This window comes from Aphis gossypii, chromosome X (genome assembly GCF_020184175.1).
Source record: "Aphis gossypii isolate Hap1 chromosome X, ASM2018417v2, whole genome shotgun sequence".
Classification (NCBI taxonomy): Eukaryota; Metazoa; Arthropoda; class Insecta; order Hemiptera; family Aphididae; genus Aphis; species Aphis gossypii.
This window is the reverse complement of record NC_065533.1, coordinates 1677538-1701425: the sequence shown is the minus strand read 5'-3', so window position 1 is coordinate 1701425 and position 23888 is coordinate 1677538. Positions and strand designations below refer to the sequence as shown.

Genomic DNA, 23888 nt, shown 5'->3' with positions numbered 1-23888 from the left:
ATAAATTTCCATTAAAAAAAATCGCACTATTTAATTTATAACTAGATTTGTAAACGTACGATTTTGATTATTTTCACAAAAGAACGTTATACACAATATTTCTGATGTTTTGGAGTTTACTAGGAGTTAATTGATGTATTACAAAATTAGTTATTTCCTATACAGATTTGTCTGTATTTTATACAGTTAAAATATGAGAAAATCCTGCTTCCATATACTATACCTACATATAAGTACCTATGTGCAGTTATTTTTTTTTTTTTTTTTTACTTAGCTCACACCAAGACCGTGGCGGTGGGCTGAGTGTATATATTCGTATGACAGAGTAGAACAATAAATTTAGGAATGTAAATATTAACAGACACAAATTATACTACATGGAATGACATAAATTAAAAAACAAAGCTTAGTACGACAAATTGTACCTAACTATTAAAGCAGGGGTATATTTGAAACTATACAAATTATGGAATATTGGATTACATTTGGTTACACAATTTTGTGTAAATTTCTTATCAATAAAACCATTTTGATGGGTACTGGGGTGCTGGGGTGACATTAATAATTGAAATTCTGAACTTTCTTTTAAGTTACAAAACAAGATTTTGTGGTTAAATATTCTTGTGAAATTTCGGTGAAAAAATTTACGAGAGGTACTTGAGAGACGGAGCTAATAGTATAAGGATAATAAATGAAAATACACATTTTAACAAATAAAATACTATCTGGCTGAAAAGAAAAATAATAGTTACATTACATGAAAGAAACCAATAGCAACTCGTGTTATTCGGGGATTCAATTAATATATTTATGATACAAACAGTTCGTAATCAACATTACATTAAAAACGTCGAGTGTAACTTAATTAAACGCCGTTTAAAATGCATATTTTCGAAAATCATAATTTTGTAAAATCATTTTTTTTTCCAAACTCATTAAAAAAATGCATGTTTTGCAAAAAAATCAAATTGTTCAAATCGATTTACAAATGTGTACAATGCAAAAAGACGTGTCACAGGAAATGTCTAAGAAAGTCTTTAAAAAGTGAACAGGAATTAAAGGTACAACCGTTACCAATATAATTATATTTCTTCTAATAATTAAAATAAATGCACGATGGCCGGGCATAAAGGAAAATAAAAATAAAACAATTGTTATGAGAAAACTAAAAAAAATACTATTCCTGTTTGAATAATGACTAATGACGTATTCAATTGTATTCATAAGCTTTATGAAAAAATAAACATAACATTTTTTTTTATATATATATAATTCACATCAATGCAGAGCATAATAATCTTCAAGACATAGTATGATGTTATAAGAAAAAAATACGTACAAATCGAATTATTTAGTCATTCTATTCCTTTTTGCCCATGCGCCGTTCAACGTATAAGCATAGTTGAATGTACTAATATTTATAATAAAAATAATCAAAGCCAGTATCCAGCCTGTTCATTTTCTATTGAGTGCCTTAGAGTTTGCACACATAAAGTTATACATATTATTGTTTAGAATGGTCCAGACGACAAGACATAGATTGATTCAAGTACAAATCAAACGAATAAAACCGATGAAATGGAAATTCTTACAGTTGACGAAGATATCGTACATGAAAAAGAAATGCCGAAAACACAAACAACACATACAACAGAAGACGTTGAAAAATCTATGGAAAACGATGATATATTGCGAAAAAACATAATAATAAATAAACAAAAATCTGAAACTGAAGTAACTAAATACCTAAAATATTTAATTATTTATCCTAAATTCTTAGTTATATATATTAAAAAAAAAAAAAAAAAAAATATGTTTAAATTATAAAAATATGTAATTAATGTAATTGTGATCGATGATAATATAGGAATACGTATCTATATAATTGGCCGTAATCTATCTGTGACTTGACATATTATAATCTTGTGTGTATTATTATACAATATACATACATACCTATAATGTAATTAAAATTTGGGTTTAAACTAAGGTTTTTTCAAACTATGAAAGTAAATTTTGAAAGAAATATTACTGTCTGTGTTTCAAAAACTTCAAAAATAGAAGAAGTCTGTTATACCTAGACAGGTTGAAATTTTTTTCATTTTCCTGAGACTTTAATATTAAAAGTGGTGTGTGCGTGGTATTTACTAGGGTGTGGTGAAATATTTTATATCTACAATCTAAGTTTCTATTTTATTTTAAAATTTTTAATAATATTATTATTTTTTAGGTATGCTATGCTCAAGATCCAAACATTTATGAATATGATGAAAAGTATGATATTTTTTTCCTATGTTTTATTTAATATACCTATAAGATTGGCCATACAGTCTGGGGGAACGGGGTCATTTATCATTAGGTATTATTCTTAATAATATTAAATATTTTTTTCTGTTTGTGTCGGAAATATTCTGACAGAAATAAATGTGGAAATTCTTATAAGCCTATGGTTTTAATATTTTATTGTTAAAGATATTTTTTATATTTTTATAACAGTTTAAAACTTATACTAAAAATATAATTGAATAATATTGTTCTAGTGACATAGAAACATTAAAGTCTACAAATGAAAAATTATCACCGGATTCCTTTGAAATGATGAAAGTTTTGGGAAGAGGAGGCTACGGTAAGGTGTTTCAAGTAAGAAAAAAGACGGGTAAAGATGCCAATAGAGTGTTCGCGATGAAAGTGATGATTAAGACCAGAATATTCGAAAATCCTAAAGAAATGGATCATACGAAATCGGAAAGAAACGTCCTTGAAGTTGTTAAGGTTCAAGCTCAATTTTGTTTTTAAAATATTTTTATAGCTTTACAGAACACTCAATACTCTTACTCTATATATATTTTAATATTTTTAGCATCCATTTATAGTCAGTTTGTTCTATGCATTTCAAACAAATGAAAAACTTTATCTTGTAATGGAATATTTAAGTGGTGGAGAACTTTTTATGCAATTAGAAAGAGAAGGAATATTTTTGGAAGAAACAGCATGGTATTTCACATTTACTTCTATTTCAGTTGTTTATTATTATTAAAATATTTATGTAGTTATGACTGTGGAACCTCCTACAACAAAGTAATACAGACTAGTTAGCAATTACTAGGTATTTAATTTAATAAGAAGATTTATTTTATGATATATTTAATTATGTTAACTTTGATTCATATTCACAAATATTACAAACTCCATTGATGTGATATTGTACTTTGTTGAACGGTGGTGTACCATTAACATATAATACTTTCAAAACCACATTAGTAATATCTTGTGATATGTGTTCAAAAATTATAATGATTAATGAAAAAGTATACAAAACAAATTTCTATTTTACTTTGTTTTATAAGGATTATAGGTTAAAAATGAATTAAAATATTAAGTGTTAATTATTATTATTTTTTTTATACTACATTTTAATTTTTAGACAATAAAATACTTTTATTTTTTATTCTAAATTTAACATAATAATATGTCAGTAAATAATATTAACAGTCAGTTAACTACTAATTTAATTTAATTAAAAGTTGATTTATGTTGAGCCATACATTTTTCTTATCATGTATTGACTCTTGTATAATTTTAATATTACAGCTTTTATGTGGCAGAAATTATTATTGCAATTCAGCATTTACACAGTCAAGGGATAATTTACAGGTATTACTTTGTCCAGTAACATATCATTTAATATTTTTAAGTACTTATATGTATTTATAACATTTATCCATTATATTATTGATTATTTCAAATTTTTAAAGAATTAAAAACTAATAATATTTTACATTTATCCACTTAAATCTAAAAGCCACAGTTTTTTGAAGTTTAATGCTATTAATAGCATTTGGAGAATTATATTTATTTTTTTCGAAAATGTAATAAAAAATGATTATTTAAAGACTTAATGATTAACCACGTTTTTTGATTTCGTTATAAAATACACTACCTCACAAATCCTTTAAAATATTTTCCTAATAAATAAAAAGTAACAAATTAGAATTTAAATATTTACCAAAATGAAATAAAGGTGGAAAAAGTTGGTATTTTGTATAATCTACACGTTTATTATGTTTTTAAAATATATCTAATTATACAGTTCTTCTCGAGGTTTTTCTTGTCTTGTATAAATTAAATAAACTAATTGTAATATTATATTACATTATTTTTTATTTATATATGTCCTAAATATTTAATAAGCAGAGCTCGGTGGTAATTAATAAATATAATTTTTTTTCTAATATACTTAATACTTAAAAATATTATTTTATTCTAAAATTTTTTAAATGTATAAACTATGGATTTTATTTGTGTATTTAGAGATTTAAAACCAGAAAACATATTGTTAGACCAAGACGGTCATTTAAAACTGACAGATTTGGGTTTATGTAAAGAACATATTCATGGAGATAGTGTTACACATACATTTTGCGACACAATTTCATATATGTAAGACATCCCAAACATATATCAATTTTAATGATAATCTATTTAAAAAAAAAAAAAAAAAAACATTAATTTATGATATCAGGGCACCGGAAATCTTGACTAGGAGTGGTCATGGGAAACCGGCCGATTGGTGGTCACTCGGAGCTGTCATGTTTGACATGATAACTGGCACTGTAAATAATATTGTTAGACTTAGTTATGAATATTACAATTTTAATTTGTTTATATTTATGTTTACCTTCAAGCCACCATTTAGAGCTGACAGTATGGATGGTGCAGAGGACACTGTAGCTAATATTCTTACCAGAGACCTGGAGATACCATTATATATATCGATGGAAGCCAGTGATCTCCTAAGCAAATTACTTGAAGTAAGTAAAAAATAAACTTGTTTCAATTTGATTCTTTATATGTTTAATAATACAAACTTTATTATAAATGTTAAACATATGTATACAAATAAAACTATTAGATGGGAATTTTAAGATATAATTATCTTATAGATAGTATTAAAATATTTTATAATACATTGTTTTTCGTTAATAATAAATTATGTAAATTAATTTTAATTAAGTTAATATTATTTTTCAAATTGATAGAGACAAGTTAGCTCTAGATTAGGATCGGGCTTAAATGAAGCCGAAGAGATCAAAAATCATTGTTTTTTTCAACAAATTGACTGGAAAGAGATAACAAACCGTACCTGCGAACCTCCATATATACCCATATTAGTAAGCTCACTCTAATGTTCACTATTTAATACAATCGTGTATTTATTCAGATATAATTGCTTAGAGTGGCGCAGACGACACAACGCAATTCGATTCCAGGTTTACTGATCAGCCTCCAGTTGATACACCTGTAGATGATTCATTCATGCCTCGTGATAATGATGAATTTAAATTTGATGTAAATATTTACTGTCTTACCTCGTTTACATTTATTGTGATATTGCTGTTATTGATTGTAGCATAATATATTTTATAATTTACTAAAACCTTTTTCTGTGTAGATTTTTATGAAATTAAAATTAAAGTAATTCAATTTTTAAAATATATTATTGTTCATCCAATCATTGCTTATTTTAATTATTTAAGAAATAATTTAATATTGCTATTTATTTTTTCAGGGTTTTACATACATAGCTCCATCGTTAATAGACAATCTTAGTGTGAGTCCAACTCGAGACCATACGTTTAATATAAATCAAGAAATGGAAACTCATTATTTATCATCTCCATCACTCGACCGTAATAATATAACAAGATCCAATTCCGTACCCGTTTATCAACCCCGAATAGTGCAAGCTAACCACAGGGTGATAGACCATTCAAAATTGTTTGATGCATGTCCTCAATCATTCAAAAACAATTCTACAAATAGACCTCATGTGTTGACATCAGTCAACGGTACTAATATACTGAATCAGAACCAAAATGAGATGATGGAAGTGGCGTCCACGTCTAGTATTCCCCCTCAAATTGAATTGATTCAGTGAATGAAGACTGTTTTAAATTTTATTTTCACTAATTAATTTATTGGTATTGAACATATTTGGTGATTTATACTTTAACAAATTTTAAGTTAAAATACATGAACATTTAAAACAATAAATTGACTTCTACTTAAAAATATACAGTAAAGAAGATGGGTTCTCATTAGACAAATATAAATTTCTATTTCCACGGGTAAATTATTAAAAAGCTTAATAAAATCTGAATAGTTAAAAATACGATCTTTTAATACAATAAACATTTTAAAAGAAATTATTTGAATAAATTATCCATTAAAAATAACATAGAAATGAGCCTGTTTGATGAAACGCCCTACATAATTTTGTCACTGTTTGTACGTCGATAATATACACTTAGTACGTATTCATAAGACGTATTTATTGTATGAAAAAAATGAAATTTAATCAAAATTCAACAAATATCAACCTAATTATATAATTGTACTGGTAAACAACTATAACCAAGAACTATTATTTATGCCCAGCAACGATTGCGTCGACATAATTTTTAAGACATAATTTTTAATATCTTTTATGTAAATCTAGAATCATGATACTTCATCCGTGATTTATTATTACAACATAATAGTATATACTAATTACCAAGGTAGATATATCCACCTTGCTAATTACCAATGAATATCATACATAATTTATTATACTTTATACAATTAAACATCACATTTTTTTTAAACATACACATATAGATAATGGCAACACATTAACATAAGGTTGCAAATAATAACATTTAAAAATAAACATCTGATAATTAAGTTGTAATTATGAATTGTTGCATGCAACACTAAGAAATTCCTCGTAGCTCACCGATAATTATTATTTTTTAGAGCAACTTCCTAAGAACGTTATGGTAAGCACATATTATATACAATGCTTGTAATATGTTATATGAAAATTACTAGTTTATAATTTCTATGGATTATTATTAAAACACTAATCTGCTATTACGGTAAACATTACGTACCTACAATTGAGATGCGTAACACATATAAACATATTATCTATGTGCATATATTGGAAATATATTATAGTCATTAAAAACATAAATTAAATTTACTAGCAATTTTTTTTTTTACAAATTTATAGGAAAAAATTAATTTGATCAAAATGTATTTTACACTATAGAAACCTATTACAATACAATCAATATAGTGTATTTTATAAGAATTTCCTTTTATTTATTTTTTATACAGACTATACCGACAAAGATTAACCTAACTTTTCTTATAAAAATTAATAGCTGTCATCCGCGTGCTCCGCCCCAAATGGATAGTTGTTTGCAAATTGTGGGGCTCTATCATAAAATAATATAATAATATAATAATCATAAAATTATAATGTTTTAGCATGGAGTTCATAGAAAAAAGCCAACGGGCTTATAAAATATAACATATAAAAAAATTCAAAATTCAAAAACAAAATGTAAACATTCAATTTAAATATCGTAGTATAACTAAATTATAATAAAGATAAACTTTTTCCACAATTTTGATTTGGTTTGCCAAAAGGTCTGGAGGCTGATCAGTAAACCTGGAATCGAATTGCGTTGTGTCGTCTGCGCCACTCTAAGCAATTATATCTGAATAAATACACGATTGTATTAAATAGTGAACATTAGAGTGAGCTTACTAATATGGGTATATATGGAGGTTCGCAGGTACGGTTTGTTATCTCTTTCCAGTCAATTTGTTGAAAAAAACAATGATTTTTGATCTCTTCGGCTTCATTTAAGCCCGATCCTAATCTAGAGCTAACTTGTCTCTATCAATTTGAAAAATAATATTAACTTAATTAAAATTAATTTACATAATTTATTATTAACGAAAAACAATGTATTATAAAATATTTTAATACTATCTATAAGATAATTATATCTTAAAATTCCCATCTAATAGTTTTATTTGTATACATATGTTTAACATTTATAATAAAGTTTGTATTATTAAACATATAAAGAATCAAATTGAAACAAGTTATTTTTTACTTACTTCAAGTAATTTGCTTAGGAGATCACTGGCTTCCATCGATATATATAATGGTATCTCCAGGTCTCTGGTAAGAATATTAGCTACAGTGTCCTCTGCACCATCCATACTGTCAGCTCTAAATGGTGGCTTGAAGGTAAACATAAATATAAACAAATTAAAATTGTAATATTCATAACTAAGTCTAACAATATTATTTACAGTGCCAGTTATCATGTCAAACATGACAGCTCCGAGTGACCACCAATCGGCCGGTTTCCCATGACCACTCCTAGTCAAGATTTCCGGTGCCCTGATATCATAAATTAATGTTTTTTTTTTTTTTTTTAAATAGATTATCATTAAAATTGATATATGTTTGGGATGTCTTACATATATGAAATTGTGTCGCAAAATGTATGTGTAACACTATCTCCATGAATATGTTCTTTACATAAACCAAATCTGTCAGTTTTAAATGACCGTCTTGGTCTAACAATATGTTTTCTGGTTTTAAATCTCTAAATACACAAATAAAATCCATAGTTTATACATTTAAAAAATTTTAGAATAAAATAATATTTTTAAGTATTAAGTATATTAGAAAAAAAATTATATTTATTAATTACCACCGAGCTCTGCTTATTAAATATTTAGGACATATATAAATAAAAAATAATGTAATATAATATTACAATTAGTTTATTTAATTTATACAAGACAAGAAAAACCTCGAGAAGAACTGTATAATTAGATATATTTTAAAAAACATAATAAACGTGTAGATTATACAAAATACCAACTTTTTCCACCTTTATTTCATTTTGGTAAATATTTAAATTCTAATTTGTTACTTTTTATTTATTAGGAAAATATTTTAAAGGATTTGTGAGGTAGTGTATTTTATAACGAAATCAAAAAACGTGGTTAATCATTAAGTCTTTAAATAATCATTTTTTATTACATTTTCGAAAAAAATAAATATAATTCTCCAAATGCTATTAATAGCATTAAACTTCAAAAAACTGTGGCTTTTAGATTTAAGTGGATAAATGTAAAATATTATTAGTTTTTAATTCTTTAAAAATTTGAAATAATCAATAATATAATGGATAAATGTTAAAATAAATAAATAAATGATAAAAAAAAAATGTTAAGCATGTTTAATGTTTATAAGTTATAAATTTTATAAATTATAACATTTGAACAAACCAAATAATTAAATATTTAAATTTTATCATCATAAGCCCTAACAATAATTTTCAGTTACTTGCACAATTGTTTTAATGTTAATGCATGATTTAATTGTATAATATACCTATTAGAAATTCATATTATTTTCATGTTTGAAAATCAATTTAATGGGCAGTATGGTTATTGGTTATCACTTATCAGGTACGTACGATTATTGAGAGTATTAATTAGCACCATTACAGTTATGTTATACATTTGCTTATTATACTACTATATATATAACATGGCAGTGGATTTTTATCTATATAAAAAAAAAAAAAAATACAATACAATCGACTTGTAACAAAAAATGTAATTACTATACCTACTAATGGCTGCATTTACTATTACGACTACAACTACTGTAATACTTTGTTAAGTGATTCTGAACCAAATCGATCGTTCGGTTTTGGTTGTACATTTTGTTTGATTTACATGGTATTATTAAAAATTAGTTTATTTTACACTCCGTAACTGTAATTATTTTCCATCCATCCAAATATGGATGAAAATCAGGATTCCGAAGCAAATATATCGGCTTTCGATGTAAATGACAAAACGCCGATTCTAGGATCTCCACTAAACAAAAATGCAAGGTGAGTTGACAGGAATTTTTTTTGAACCTCCTGATTTGGAATGAGCTTAAATAATTTTTTTAAATAGTTATCATTGAATTTATGATCAAATAAATGTTCGATAGTTTTCGTCTAATTGTCTGACGTGCAAATAAATAATAATATTTTTTAAATACAACAAATTTTCATTTATTTCAAATGACTAGCTGCATTAATCAGTGTTATCAGATGATAATACAGAGATGAGCCTCTTCTACCTGTGCTGGATTATTTTTATACCTATGCAACCAATAAACGAACTATTGTGGTTATAATTTTAATGTTAATTATAGCTGGTATGCGACCCTAAGAATTCCGGTTCAATCTATTACCCATTTTTTTCTATAAACCGTCAAAATCGATAAAGTATCTTTTGATTCCATAAGCCTCAGACTTACGCTATTCCATTGGTATGTAATATCTGTTATCTGTAGCTTAAATTCTAATAATCTTAAAACCCGTCTCGATTCACAAAAAAAATTAAGCACAATTTGGTGCCAATCAATCAATTAATAACTATATATTTGCATATTATTAGACATCATTTATAATATTATACTTGCCCGATTAATAATATTTGTATTAGCAAACTACCTATTATTTTTTATAATTGATCTATCTATCGTTCCCATTTTACTTCTATTGAAATATTCTCAATTGCTTACAGTAAAATTCGGTCGAAGATACCTATTTATTTTAATTGGTATATAAACCTCAACCATACACTTTACTTCTTATATTATGTAATTAATAGCCGTAACTCAAATAATTTGAATTTATATAATATAGCTATATTCACCGAAATATAAAAAAAAAAATAATTACAATAAAAAAAATGATATACAATCGTAATAACTATTTTATTATCTTTAACTAATGAAAAATTCTGATATAAGTATAAAAAATAAATATATTCGTTTTACGTGAGCTAAAACAAAATTCACGTGAGAGCAACCCTATATGGGTTGAAAAATTAAGTTACGAACCTTCCCCGAGTCTCAAAAGTTTTATATTGATATCATTTTTTTTGAAAACGATCTAATTTTTTTTTCAGCATGTAAAAGAAAAAGATAGAAAAAATGAAAATATAAATTATTCATTTTTAATACACCACTATATTTTTCCAAGTTAATAGAAGCATATGTTCAACAGTCGTTCACTAGTAAACACTAAATAATCTGGTTTTAATTTTTTTTTTGTTCTAATATTGTTAACTACGTTAACATGTATATTATCCCTTCCGACTCATATATTTAATTATCATAAGTAAATACCTACAACATACTACATACTAACAAAATGTACAACCAAAACCGAACGATCGATTTGGTTCAGAATCACTTAACAAAGTATTACAGTAGTTGTAGTCGTAATAGTAAATGCAGCCATTAGTAGGTATAGTAATTACATTTTTTGTTACAAGTCGATTGTATTGTATTTTTTTTTTTTTTTTATATAGATAAAAATCCATTGCCATGTTATATATATAGTAGTATAATAAGCAAATGTATAACATAACTGTAATGGTGCTAATTAATACTCTCAATAATCGTACGTACCTGATAAGTGATAACCAATAACCATACTGCCCATTAAATTGATTTTCAAACATGAAAATAATATGAATTTCTAATAGGTATATTATACAATTAAATCATGCATTAACATTAAAACAATTGTGCAAGTAACTGAAAATTATTGTTAGGGCTTATGATGATAAAATTTAAATATTTAATTATTTGGTTTGTTCAAATGTTATAATTTATAAAATTTATAACTTATAAACATTAAACATGCTTAACATTTTTTTTTTTAATAATTTTTTAATTAACATACAACATTTCAAACTTTTTTGAGATTTTATGACTATATGTATAATATTATGAATCAATATTTTTTTATTCGGTTTTTGTTGAACTAAAATTATAAAACTATTTTAAGTATTAAGAGAGAGGGTCTGGAAAAACTTTATTACTCTAAAAATATTTTTGAAATTGAGATTGTAAAAATGTTGATTTTAGTTATATTAATTTTAACAACTTGAGTAACTACATATAAAAAGAAAAAAATTGAAAATACACTATTGGACACTGAGAACCGTATGTTGAATTTTTCCTAATTTTCTTAAAATACGTACTTCTAATATTATACTGTTTAAATTACAAATGTAAATTTAAAATAAAACATTTCATTAAAACGCATCACTAGATCAAATTTACTTTGAATTTATAAGTTATAATAATACTTAAAAATTTCAAATCAAAACTATTAGTATTCAATATATTAATATATTATGTATAATATAATATATGTCGTCAAAGCCGTAGCCAACAAAATATCTCTTTATTATAATTTTATTATTTTTTTTTTTTTGGTTGAGGGAAAGGTTAGGTTAACCTAACCTGACCACGAACATTTAAAAGTATTGATTTTAAATGTTATAATTCTTAATATTTTCAAGATCAATACATACAATTGTATAATATAATATTATGTGATAATGATAATAATATTATAAATATATATGCATCTAAATTGCCTATACAAAGCGCCGTCTAAAATGTTAATCTTTGGGTATATAAAATATATTCAATACATTATAATATTATTATAAGGTTGGGTGAGGTTGACAAATGACTTTTATCAGATCACACTATTACAATGTAAAAATGTACGTGTCAAAATTAATTATTGCTTTAAAACAATCGTCATGGCACTAAATTTACCACTGCATTAAGAAATTTGAGTGTATAGGTTATCTAACATAAAGCATATTATTATAAACAAAGGTCGAAAATAGATAGACAATAGATAAAAAAGTCATATAATATATTACAGGATGGTACATAAGTAGAGAACATAGACAATAGACGTAATTATAATATATAATAGTTTTATTTTGTAATTTTCAAATTATTTCAGTGCGAGGGTAGTGGCGTGAAACTAAGTAAAAAAAAATAATAATAATAATATCGTACTAATCACCAACGTATAATAACAGGAAATATATTTTTAATATTTAAATACCGTTTTAATTGTTGTTAATCCGTCAGCCAGCTCTACAGGGCAAACGGCTGAACATATAAAGCCGTATAAGTATCAATCGATCAGAAATATTGTGCAGATGGAAATATAGGAACTCGCAAGCAGATTGGTTGGATGGCTTATAAGTTCTAACCAAAAATATTCAAATACTTTTAAGACTGATTTTGAGTACGTTACGGAAATATCGTAAAATGATATGTCTCCCGATCTGCCGTTTATTAGTCCGCACTACCTAATTTCGGCGATGACGACGACGTAAATGTACGACGATTGCCAACGATGCTAGCTGGATTATTATTATAAAATTATGACTTTTTTTTATAAAAAAAATAGCTGATATGACACCAAAAATCCCTTCATTCTAACTCCATGTTATATAACTTAAGTTAAAAAAAAATTAAATTTAGTAATGATTACATTTTTAAAAGACGTGATAATATAATATGGAAATTAGGTAAAAATACCATTTTATAGTATTACAAATATCTACGACGATAATAAAGACTAATTGTAAAGTTAAATACTTATTCAATATATTGTTTAACTACTTGGCAGGACGTGTAAATATACTTAAATAAATACAAATAAGTAACCACTGTCTACTACCTATAGCACTTTTTGTAATTAATAATTTATGAAGAAATTTAGAAATGTTGACTCGGTCTATTAAACTTTACAATTATTGATCTTATTATTTATCGTCGTAGGTATTTGTAATATTACAAAATAGCATTTTACTTAGTTCTCATATTATATCCCGTATTTTAGAGATTTAATCATTAATAATAATTTTTTTTTAACTTACCTTTTAATTACACGAAGTGTGTTTGGTAGGATATATTATACAATAATTTACACATTTTTAAAAATTATTATAATGGTTTTAGTATCCAGAGCAATTTCCTGGTCGTCGATAATCTGGCATAACTTCTATCATTCCAGAAATCGTTTTAGCAATAGCTGTTGATGCTGAAAATCTATTATTTGGCAATCGGGTCACTGGGTGACCAATATCTTTAAGTGTTTGTATTACATCCTGAACGATAAAACAAGATAAATAATATTATTATTGTTATTAGTAGTTAGATAATATTTTGTAAGACTATTATATTCTAATATTACTTTAGTCATTCCGTATTCATATTGAATTTGCATAGGTACAAGTTGGTGAAAAATTCTTGGTTTGTCTATAGCTTCTTTCAGTGTCTTATTGTACCATAATTTATAAGCAGACACCTTAAAATCAAAACAAATTAATATTTTACATTAAGTATAATATAGAATAGAATAATATTAAATTGGTTTGTATTTAATTGCATAGTTAACTTGGTTATCACATTCGTTAAATTACTCTGACACTTTCAGTCATAATACGAATGCGTGTTTAATAAGACTAGATAAATACAGTGCTTGATTTGTGGGGGGACGCAAGGGGACGGAGGAATTTTTCAGAAATTTAAGAGTACCTCTAATTATATTTATAAGGGGAATGTACGGAACGCTGGTACGCTGCATCATTCTGCAATTTTATCAAAATGTACGTGATAACATAATAGTTTTGACAATTTATTTATTTATGATAATTTATGGAACTATTTAAATAAGCAGTTAATGGATTGTTTTTTTATTTAGTTACTTTTAAGTTTGTTGTCACATTTAATAAGGTATAAATATAATATACAATATACTATTTACAGTATTTTTTTTTTGTAGTTGATAATTTATAAATATTGCTTATATGTTTAAAGAGGGGGAATAGGAGGTGTGAGGGCGTAGCCCCCACGGCTCATTAATGTTTAAAAAGTGATGGGAACGCTCTTTTTTTAAAGTTTACAGATTCTGGTTTACAGATTTTAATTTTGCCAAGTCGAGCACTGGATAAATATTCTTATATTTTGAGATAAGCTGCAATATCGAAAAATCTATACAAGTAATATTTAAGCCTGTAGAAAAACAATTTGAATTAAAATAAATTTATTTTAAAATACTTTAAAATTATAATAAGCGTTTCATAATAGTATTCCGATGACATTCGTAGTATCAAAAGCACACTCTATAAAAGTATTAAGCTCGAGATTTTTATAAGTACGTCTATATTATGAATTTAGAAGGATATTTTTAATTTAATATAAGAGCTTATACGATAAAAATAGTTTAACAGTTATACACAAATAAAATCAAGTATCAATAAAACAATAAAGGTATTAGCTTATTATTATAGATAGTAGTGAGAATGTGTAGTTTTAATTTAGGATAAAAAAAAAACTGTTTAATAGTTGTTTAATGTTCTTATATATCAAAAATACTTGTAATATAAACATAATAATAGAACATGCGTGGAGAATCGGAGGAAAAAAGTTGAGATGGACTCGACAGGTATTCGTATTATCGAAGACATTTAAAAACACATAAATATTAGAACTCGAGGTAAAATAAACTTACGTAGGCGGTCGCAAGAGTGATTTTTGACCCTCCCGCTGCTCCCACAGCGAAAGCAAAATCTCCGTTTTTGTCCGTGAATATACTTGGACACATCGAAGACATTGGCTGTTTGTACGGTTCAATGTAATTGGCCGGCGAAGATGGAAAATCGTAAGAGTTGACGCCTCCCGGAGTCGAGAAATCGTCCATTTCGTTATTCAGAATAATACCGGTACTGGGAGAGGTGAAACCGGAACCAAAACTTAAATAAAAGCGAAATTGATCCGTTAAAACGGTCACGTGGATGTTTATACAAAAATTACAAATGTCGAGAAACTCATAAAATATCAGTGATGCTCACTATGTGTTTATGGTACATGTACTTATGACAACGTTTCCCATTGAATCGATCACAGCCAAATTGCCAGTTCCGTGGTTTTCTGGGATACTAAAATTAGCTCCGTAGTACTTAGGATCTGCCGAAGTGAAATTATCGAATATTTGACTACGTATTTTATCCATGTAACTATCCGACTTGACTTTATCGTAAATCTACGATACACAAAAGATAGGTATTTTAACATTTTTAAAAATTAAACGTTTTTCGCTCATGGTGAAAATATTTTTTATCGATAAAACATACTGCAGACACGTTTACAAACATAGCATCTCCTAATTGGGTTCTCTCGCCGTAACCAAATTTGAAAGCTTCCAAAATTCGATGAGCGTCCAAACCTTCGTTGGGTGCTGGTAACAAACCATCCAACACACGCAGTATGTAAGCTAATATTACACCAGAACCAGGTGGTGGCCCCGTGTGTATTGTATGTCCACTTTTTAATTTAACAGAAAAAGATTTTTCGACTTTGACTCTGAAATTTCGTTTAATCGCTGTGAATTGTTACGTAAATTAAAAAAATGGAATCTATTCGTTTAATATTGAAATAGCATTAAAGCATTTTTTTTTTTTGCAATTAAATTTACTTAATTAAATTAATCAAATTGAAAATATAATAATATACGACTATTACATACTAACTGTTTTAATTATTAAAAATAAAACCACAGTTTGAAATTAATTAGGCACGTATGTTATAAAGAGGTAATATACTCACGCGTAGGCGGCTAAATCTTCTCTTGTCATTATCCCATTTACTTTTTTTAAGTCATCTAATAATTTATCAGCTAACGTACCATTGTATAAGGCATCACCACCTTCCTTTGCTATGACTTTCATAGTTTCTGCTAACTTGGGTAATGTGTACATTTCTCCGATTGTCTTTACATGTCCAGTTTTTTCGTCGAAAAAAGTTTTTCTAGGAAACAATCCGCAAATATTTAATTATTTATTTTATAACGTATGTATTTAATGTATAATAGTAAAAATTAATGAATGGCTTTTGTAAGTAATTATAATGAAGAATTAATAAAATATATCGCCAAATATGTAAAATTCATCGAAGGATATACAATGTCTGAAACCTTGGATTTTAACAATAAAAAGGAAATGTTAATGAGATTTCTAGCTAATAATGAATATCTGTTAATTTGTATGCCCTTAATTTTATTTTTCTTCGTGAAAGTTAATTTAGTATTATTCAAATGTTTTGCAACTTATAGCAGTTGACTAAAAAACGATACGTCATGTTTTATGGTTTGATAAATTGTGTTATTAAATTTTTCAAGCTGTACCTATACATAAAAATAATTTTGACTTTTATTGTACCTAAGAATCGTGTCATTTTTGACCAATTCTTCTTTATTTTTTAAACTTATTGCGAAACGTTCGCTAATCAGCATGCCTTCTTCACATAATTTTATAGTTGGCTCAAATAGTGATGCCCATGAAACATTACCACCGAATCTATTATAGACAGTCATATAGCCTTTAACTTCTCCCGGAACTGCAACCGCCAAACCACCTGTATATTTTTTAAATTTAAAAATGCATAAGATTATTAAAATAAAAATATGTTTAAATATATTTAATATAATAATATTATAGTTTTTAGTTTATTTTTTTTAAAAAAAGTTAAATTTAATAATGAATAAAAATGAATATGCGTAATATTTATTTTCACATCGATTGTCGATTGATAATATGTATTTTAATATAGATAAAAAAATCTTTTTATTCGTGTTTATAAAAAATGTACCATATACAGAAAGTGTAGGTTCTTTTACAAACATGGATTCAGTTGCCGCCTTTGGTGCCATTTCACGGGCATTGATTGACATTACTTTTTTAGTCGTAGCGTTGTATATAGTCATAACAAATCCTCCACCCAAACCCATGAATTGAGGGCATGAAGCACCGTCACATATCATTGTAGCTATAGCAGCATCAACGGCATTTCCACCTTTCGCCATCACGTCCCTTTTACAAAACAATAAATAAGACACGGAAATAAATTTAAAGTTTAAGATGTCATTATATTATGCGAAAACAGTTCTATAATTGAAATATTCAAAAGGTTTATTAGATTATTGTTGAGTTAAAACCTGAAATTGTTAAAATTATTCTGTAGATAATTTAATATTAAATTTTAAATGTTCAAAATAATGCAGTAAAGAATATATGTATAATTAGGAATATAATTGCTCATTTTAATATTTATCAATTTTATAAAGTATCAAATAATTAAATGTAGTATGGGTGATAATTGTTTCAGTTGTAAAAAAAAAACATGATCAAGTGGGTGTTGTACACTAGGTGTAGTGTGGATCACTATAAATATAATGGAGTGTTAAATTGGAATCCAATGGTAGGTATACGAAAAACGATTCCGAGCTAATAAATAATCATGTTTGGTTATGTTTATAAATCGTATTACACTCCGATTTGTGCGCACGGTCCACCATTTGACACTACTCCGGCTTTGTTGTACAAGCCCATCGGCATACTCGACGTGGCCAATTCGAATTGCGGATCGGGCATTTCATTTTCATCGTTGCGTTTTGAGATAAAGGCCAAAAGTGAAACTATAGCAATCACTATGGAGAGTCCTATTACAATAATGAAAGGTTTGAATTTTATTCTGAAAAAAAAAATAATATTAACGTTCCACGTGAGTTATAAACTGTGGTTAAATTATTGAAATTATTCGGAACAAGCGTCAAAATACAAATAAAAGTCTATTGACGAAATTCGACACAGACTTTGATAATAAAATGAACTTAACAATTATGCCTTTATCACTTCAGTTTCTAGTGCCAGTAAAATAATTTTTTTTAAACATAAAATCATTTTATTATTATTAAAAGAAATAAGCCATTGAACTGGGCTAATATATACACTGAATTTACAGCAATCACTTAAACATTTATTTTCCGAACAATAGCTGAATTTAAAAAACGATTTTTTTGGTAAGAAATCATACTATTATTATTATTATTATTTTAATAAGATATTCGTTCACACTTTTAAATAATATTTTCATTATAATAATGTAACGTATACATTTAAAATTGCATGGTAGGTACATACCAAAGAATAGTAGCTGGTGAGATAGTTAGATAATACATACATACATATTAAGCTAGACGTACCTGAAAATAGCCATGTCATCTACAAAGTATATAAGGCTTCCAAGATTTTTCAAAAAGCTAAAAACTAATGACTGTTCTTAAATGCATTATTGTGACTATTCATCGAATCAATTTATACCTTCGTATTATATACTTTATATGTATTAGCATGGGCGTAATCAAATATAAGTGAATTATGTTATTATTATTATTTTTTTTTTTATAATTATAGTTATTATTTTATAACAAACCAATAAGATTTTAAATTTTTATATACTCAAATATGAGTATGATTTGATATTTGTAATCCTTCAAATTTAATTATTCACGTATGTATCATAAAACTTACATTCGCTTATGCTTATATTATATGATAGGTATTATAACTTAAAATGGTATAGATAATGAAGATTAGTACTGCATTTGTAATAATTTCACACTTAATCGTAGCATACATAAAAAGCAGTGTTTTGAAAGAACGTAGTTTATGAATGCACGTTCATATTCAGTAAACAACACGTGAACGTCACACATATTTTTCAAATGAAACGTAAAATTTTTATTTTTAATGACTTTTCAAGACGATTTTCAAGATGTCTAGATTTATTCCACATTTAACAAGTTTAATATTTATATTAATGTTGATTATTTATTTATACTTGAATATAATAATATTTTTTTATTGTATAATTATTATTATTTTTATTCGATTGCAAATTAAAAAAAAATCAAATACATGAAATTCCAGTAAGCCTCAACTTACAACAACAATAATATAAAACAAAAAAAAAATGTTTTGAAGTTCTTTTAATAAAATATATAAATGGTTTTGTTATCTAGGTATTTATAAGTATCTTTAATATGACTATAGTTATTTTATAAATATATACTCGTATGTACCTATAGTTGTGTTTTATTTAATGATATAATATCATAAGGATGCAAGTTGTTTTTTTTTTTTATTTAATGATTAATAAAATTTAAAAAATACACATTATCAAGTTAAAGTATGAACTATTTATTTATCATGTACATATTTAATATTTTTGTTTCAATATTTAAATAGTTTTAGTTGTGTATATTAGGAATCACATTTTCATTTTTTTTTTCAATTTAACAAAATTAAATTTTTTATTATATAATAAAATTTAAATTAAATTGAAGTATTTTGCCGAAATGCATCAATATTTGCTATTTTGAATTTTGTGAAAATATTAAAAGAGTTTTAAATCTATGAAAACACCATTATTGTAAACTATTAAGTTAAATATAATAAATTAAATTTTACCCATACTGTACATTACTACTATACCTAATCTGCAAAAATGCTATTGATGCGTTTAACATCATAAGAATTCTGTTTTTAAATAATTATTAATGTATAATTTTAAAAACATTTTATAAAAATTTTTCGGTCGAAGAGTTTTTTTTGTGTTATGGTAAAATTTTAACCACTTTATTACTAAAAATTTTTTTTAATAATTTATAAATTGTATGTATTCAACTTATACAATAAATCTATATTTTTTTCACATATCAAATGTTACTGTTCCGCAACTATTCCTCCGTTGATCTATATCGTCCGTTCTGTCGTTTGATTAGAACTGTCCAGTTCTATAATTGTCGCCGCGGCCGGTCCCTCGACCCGTGAAGTATCAATAACACCTGTTATTGTTGTCTCTCCGCGAATCGGTGTGCAGTTTTGATTATGTTTACGGCGTAATGAAAATCCGAGATAGAACGACGTCATGTTGATTTAACAGGAGGTTAGTGACTACCATTTATAATAAAATATTATTTGTTAATAGGTAACATGAATAAAATTATAACAAGTTTGTTTTTTACTTACTTCAAATAATTTTCCTAGGAGATCACTAGTTTCGGGAGATATATACAGTGATATTTCATGATCTTTACCAAGTATGTTCTCAATAGTGTCTTGTCTACTATCAACACTATCAGCTCTAAAAGGTGGCTTGAAGGTAAATAAAAAAATAAAGAAATTAAAATTGTAATACTCATAACTAATTCTAATAATATTGTTTACAGTTCCTGTTAACATGTCAAACACGACAGCTCCAAATAACTATCAATCACCAAATTTTCCATGACCATTCCGGGTCAAAATTTCTGGTGCCCTGATACCTTAAATTAATGTTTTTTTTTTTTTTTTTTTAATTGATGCTCAATACATTTGATAAACGATAGAGATTTCTTACATGTATTCAATTAAACCACAAAATGTATGAGTAACATCACTCCATGAATATGTTCTTTACATTAACCCAAATCAGTTAGTTTAAAAAGACCGTCATAGTCTAATAATATATTTTCTGGATTTAAATCTCTAAATACACAAATACTCAAATAAAAACCATAGTTTATACATTTAAGAAATATTATAACAAAATAATATTTTATAGTCTTAAATATAAAAAAAAGTGAGTACCGCTCTGCTGTACATTAGGTGCCGTATGGATCATTATTATATATTATAGGAGTGTTAAATTTGAATCCAATGATAGTTATCATTGTATACGAAAAACGATTCTGAACGAAGATGATTTGTCAGCCTAGGATATAATTTCCAGTGGTTGGTGAAAAAGGTGGTTTATATTTTAACGGCCTGAATACACCAAAATTTAAGTTCTGTTTTAATTATTGTAAGCTAAACTTATGAGAAATCTTGTATTAAATTTTCAACTCTTAGCTACTTATACAAAAATTTTTATGAAATATATCTACAAAATAATTTCCAAGTATTATAATTTTTTAATCACTATAATAATAACTTATGAGGAACTTTGCATTAAATTTTCAAGTATTTTGATAGGGCCAAAAAGATTTTATCGACACATAAAAAAACAATTTTCAGAAAAATTGAAAATTTCAGTTGTCTATAAATAGCTCAAAAAAAGTCAAAATATTTTGAAAATTAAATCACGTAAAGAAAACGCTAATCTTAATAACTGGTAAAATTTTCAAGTATCTACGACTTATACTTTTTGAATAATAACAAATATTTAAAATCGTTTGAGGATAAATCGTTATCGTTACGCGATTTCGTTAAAATTTAAAATTCAAACGCACTTAAAATTTTTCCTATAATGATGCTTCGAGTTTTCTCTATAGATACTTGAAGGTAAACTTATGGAAAACTTAGTGTTGTATTATTAATCCTTAGTTATAAACACAAAAATTTTTATGATTTTTCAACTTCAAATAATTTGCAAATATTAATGCTTTTGACGAATTTTCGTCAAAATTTGAACTTCAAATGCTAATAAAAAAAATTGTGCCTATGTATTCTTATAATTTTTTTATCACTATAACAATAACATATGAGGAACTCTGTATAAAATTTTCAAGTATTTTGATAGGGCCAAAAAAATTTTATCGACCCTTCAAAAAAAATTTTTCAGAAAAATTGAAAATTTCAGTTGTCTATAAATAGCTCAAAAAAACTCAAAGTATTTTGAAAATTAAATCAAGTAAATAAAATGCCAATCTTAATAACTGGTAAAATTTTCAAGTATCTACGACTTATACTTTTTGAATTATAACAAATATCAAAAATCGTTTGAGGCTAAACCGTTATTTAGCGCGGTTTTGTAAAAATTTATATTTCAAACACTCATAAAAATTTTTTGTCTGAATCCGGTAGAGTTTTTTTTACAGATATTTGAAGAAAAATGTATGGAGAACTTTGTACCAAATTTTCAAAACTTAGTTATAAAAGAAAAAATTTTATGATTTTTCAACTTCAAAATTACTTGCAAATTTTCGCGTTTTCGACAGATTTCGTAAAAATTTGAACTATAAACTCTTATTAAAAAAAATTGTGATTAACGATTTTTAATTTTTTTTAGCTACAATAAAAACAACTCATAAGGAACCTTGTATTAAATTTTCAAAACTTTTTGGTCATCCAAAAATTTTTTATCGACACTTTAAAAAAAATTTCTCAAAAAAATCGAAAATTTCAGTAGTCTATAAATAACTCAAAAAAAGTCAAAATTTTTTGAAAATTTAACTATATACAGATACCACTGACATTAACATTTGGTGAAAATTTCAAGTATTTTCAGTGATTAGTTTTTGAATTACAACCATAAAAAAAAATCGATTTGGTCGAAAACTGGTTTTGCGTAAAAATTGCCGTTTTTCCGTCATTTTAGATTCTGAACGGAGTGAAGAATGTATTGATTTTTCAATGATGTATGTTTTTTTTTTTGTTTTTTTTTTTTTTTTTTGTGTCTGTGTACAGCATAACTAGTCGAAATAATGCTCCAATTTCAAACAATGGGGGTGGTTTCCGATGTAAAATTGAATATCCTTGGTGCATTATAGAGGTAAAAAGTTAACATTTTCCAACACTTTTCAAAAAAATCGAGAAAAACAAAAAAAAAATGACGGAAAAACGGCAATTTATTACGTAATTTATTACGGTTTAGCGTCAAACGATTTTTGATATTTGTTATTATTCAAAAAGTATAAGTCGTAGATACTTGAAAATTTTACCAGTTATTTAAATTGGCATTTTATTTACGTGATTTAATTTTTAAAATATTTTGAATTTGTTTGAGCTATTTATAGACAACTGAAATTTTCAATTTTTCTGAAAAAATTTTTTTGAAGTGTTGATAAAATTTTTTTGGCCCTATCAAAATACTTGAAAATTTTATACATAGTTCCTCATATGTTATTCTTATAGTGATTAAAAAATTATAAGAATACATAGGCACAATTTTTTTTTATTAGCATTTGAAGTTCAAATTTTGACAAAAATTCGTCAAAATCATGAATATTTGCAAATTATTTTGTAGTTCAAAATTCATAAAATTGTTTGTATTTATATCTAACGTTAAAAAATTCAACACTAAGTTTTCCATAAGTTTTGCTTCAAAAAGCTATAGAGAAAATTTTAAGTGTCATTATAGGAAAAATGTTTTGAGCGTTTGAGTTTTAAATTTTTATGAAATCGGAATATTTGTTTCAAAATAGAATATATGACAATATTTAATTATAATATATTCTAGACTGACAAATCATCTCCGTTCAGAATCGTTTTTCGTATACAATGATACCTATCATTGCATTCAAATTTAATCT

General features: G+C 25.8%; 3 protein-coding genes and 1 long non-coding RNA gene across 5 annotated transcripts; 2 read left to right on the top strand and 2 right to left on the bottom strand.

Annotated features, from left to right (window-relative positions):
* The first annotated feature begins 880 nt into the window (after window positions 1–880).
* LOC126552214 (ribosomal protein S6 kinase beta-2-like) lies at window positions 881–6079 on the top strand. Its single transcript, XM_050206915.1, has 12 exons — window positions 881–1061; window positions 1516–1734; window positions 2231–2274; window positions 2541–2772; window positions 2861–2994; window positions 3592–3654; window positions 4312–4440; window positions 4523–4613; window positions 4686–4811; window positions 5040–5171; window positions 5236–5349; window positions 5570–6079. The coding sequence occupies exons 2-12, from the start codon at window positions 1579–1581 to the stop codon at window positions 5936–5938; spliced, it is 1590 nt and encodes a 529-aa protein (XP_050062872.1). The 5' UTR covers window positions 881–1061; window positions 1516–1578; the 3' UTR covers window positions 5939–6079.
* A 1307-nt stretch (window positions 6080–7386) lies between these two features.
* On the bottom strand, window positions 7387–8390 carry LOC126552230 (ribosomal protein S6 kinase beta-1-like). The gene is made up of 5 exons (XM_050206927.1): window positions 8329–8390; window positions 8158–8248; window positions 7960–8085; window positions 7601–7732; window positions 7387–7536 (listed from the first exon to the last, which is right to left on the bottom strand). Coding segments are annotated over exons 1-5 (486 nt in total). The 5' UTR covers window positions 8331–8390; the 3' UTR covers window positions 7387–7401.
* Window positions 8391–8401: 11 nt separating this feature from the next.
* LOC126552213 (scoloptoxin SSD14-like) lies at window positions 8402–18936 on the bottom strand. Of its 2 annotated transcripts, XR_007606061.1 has the most exons (11): window positions 18798–18936; window positions 18083–18286; window positions 17405–17625; window positions 16975–17170; window positions 16364–16564; window positions 15892–16120; window positions 15610–15800; window positions 15270–15510; window positions 13950–14063; window positions 13633–13863; window positions 8402–8456 (listed from the first exon to the last, which is right to left on the bottom strand). XR_007606061.1 is itself a non-coding variant. In XM_050206914.1 (10 exons), exons 1-10 carry the CDS (start codon window positions 18809–18811, stop codon window positions 13711–13713), a joined length of 1764 nt encoding a protein of 587 aa, XP_050062871.1. In that variant the 5' UTR covers window positions 18812–18936; the 3' UTR covers window positions 12591–13710. The 2 variants fall into 2 exon arrangements, 1 of the variants encoding a protein (XP_050062871.1); XM_050206914.1 differs by lacking the exon at window positions 8402–8456 and having other exon boundaries at window positions 12591–13863.
* Window positions 18937–20204: 1268 nt separating this feature from the next.
* LOC126552234 (uncharacterized) lies at window positions 20205–21705 on the top strand. Its single transcript, XR_007606066.1, has 3 exons — window positions 20205–20542; window positions 20644–20758; window positions 20826–21705. It is a non-coding gene; the product is annotated as an uncharacterized LOC126552234 (long non-coding RNA).
* The last annotated feature ends 2183 nt before the right edge of the window (window positions 21706–23888 follow it).

Bases quoted from the DNA above. Each gene is read 5' to 3' on its own strand.
- LOC126552230 (XM_050206927.1), bottom strand. The intron at 8,086-8,157 runs GTAAATAATATT...TTTACCTTCAAG, and splicing joins TTGACATGATAACTGGCACT to CCACCATTTAGAGCTGACAG. The intron at 7,733-7,959 runs GTAAGTAAAAAA...TCAAATTGATAG, and splicing joins TCCTAAGCAAATTACTTGAA to AGACAAGTTAGCTCTAGATT.
- LOC126552214 (XM_050206915.1), top strand. From the start codon at position 1,579: ATGGAAATTCTTACAGTTGACGAAGATATCGTACATGAAAAAGAAATG. The intron at 3,655-4,311 runs GTATTACTTTGT...TTGTGTATTTAG, and splicing joins AGTCAAGGGATAATTTACAG to AGATTTAAAACCAGAAAACA. The intron at 4,812-5,039 runs GTAAGTAAAAAA...TCAAATTGATAG, and splicing joins TCCTAAGCAAATTACTTGAA to AGACAAGTTAGCTCTAGATT.
- LOC126552213 (XM_050206914.1), bottom strand. The intron at 16,565-16,974 runs GTACAATAAAAG...ATTGTTTCCTAG, and splicing joins AAAAATGACACGATTCTTAG to AAAAACTTTTTTCGACGAAA. The intron at 15,511-15,609 runs GTGAGCATCACT...CTTTTATTTAAG, and splicing joins ACATGTACCATAAACACATA to TTTTGGTTCCGGTTTCACCT.